At 68.0% G+C, this 568-nt stretch overlaps 1 protein-coding gene across 1 annotated transcript in view; it reads left to right on the top strand.

The window, feature by feature from the left end:
• LOC121664613 (formin-2-like) overlaps window positions 1–568 on the top strand; it is a 2,685-nt gene that overhangs the window by 857 nt on the left and 1,260 nt on the right. Inside the window, exon 3 of the mRNA XM_042028017.1 lies at window positions 86–568. This exon is cut by the window's right edge and continues 1,260 nt beyond it. Within this exon, the coding sequence (XP_041883951.1) occupies window positions 86–568 (483 nt within the window). The remainder of the gene's footprint in view (window positions 1–85) is intronic.

The following is a 568-nucleotide window of genomic DNA, read 5'->3' as shown; positions in this document are numbered from 1 at the left end:
GGGCAGTGCCCCCCAGGGGCCGGGCAGTGTCCCCAGGCCGGGCAGTGTCCCCAGGGGCCGGGCAGTGCCCCCCGGGGCCGGGCAATGCCCCCGAACCCCAGGCTATTTAAAGGGAGAAAATGTGACACGAACGGAGCCCGCAACAGCCCCGGAGCTCCCGAGCCAGCCCCAGCCCGGGAGTGGGGACAGGGGACGGGGTGGGGACAGGGGTGGCCCCGTGGGACCCGCCGGGGGCTGTGCTGTGGCCGGCTGGGGGTGCGGCACTTCCCAAAAAACCGATTCCCAAATAAAAACCACAACGCCGACCCCGCGCGTGTCCTGCCCTGCGGAGCTGGGAGATGTCCCGGCCCTTCCCGTGCCATTCCCGTGCCATTCCTGTGCCATTCCCGTGCCATTCCCGTGCCATTCCTGTGCCATTCCTGCAACATTCCCGTGCCACTCCCGTGCCACTCCCGCACCATTCCCGTGCCATTCCTGTGCCGTTCCTGCACCATTCCCGCACCGTTCCCGTGCCAATCCCACACCATTCCCGTGCCATTTCCACACCATTCCCGCGCCATTCCCGTGC

The sequence above is a fragment of the Corvus kubaryi genome, unplaced genomic scaffold (genome assembly GCF_017639235.1).
Source record: "Corvus kubaryi isolate FWS band 111438036 unplaced genomic scaffold, C.kubaryi_AGA036_p1.0 37301, whole genome shotgun sequence".
Lineage (NCBI taxonomy): Eukaryota > Metazoa > Chordata > Aves > Passeriformes > Corvidae > Corvus > Corvus kubaryi.
Note: the sequence above shows the minus strand (reverse complement) of the source record. Positions and strands in the feature narration are given on the sequence as shown.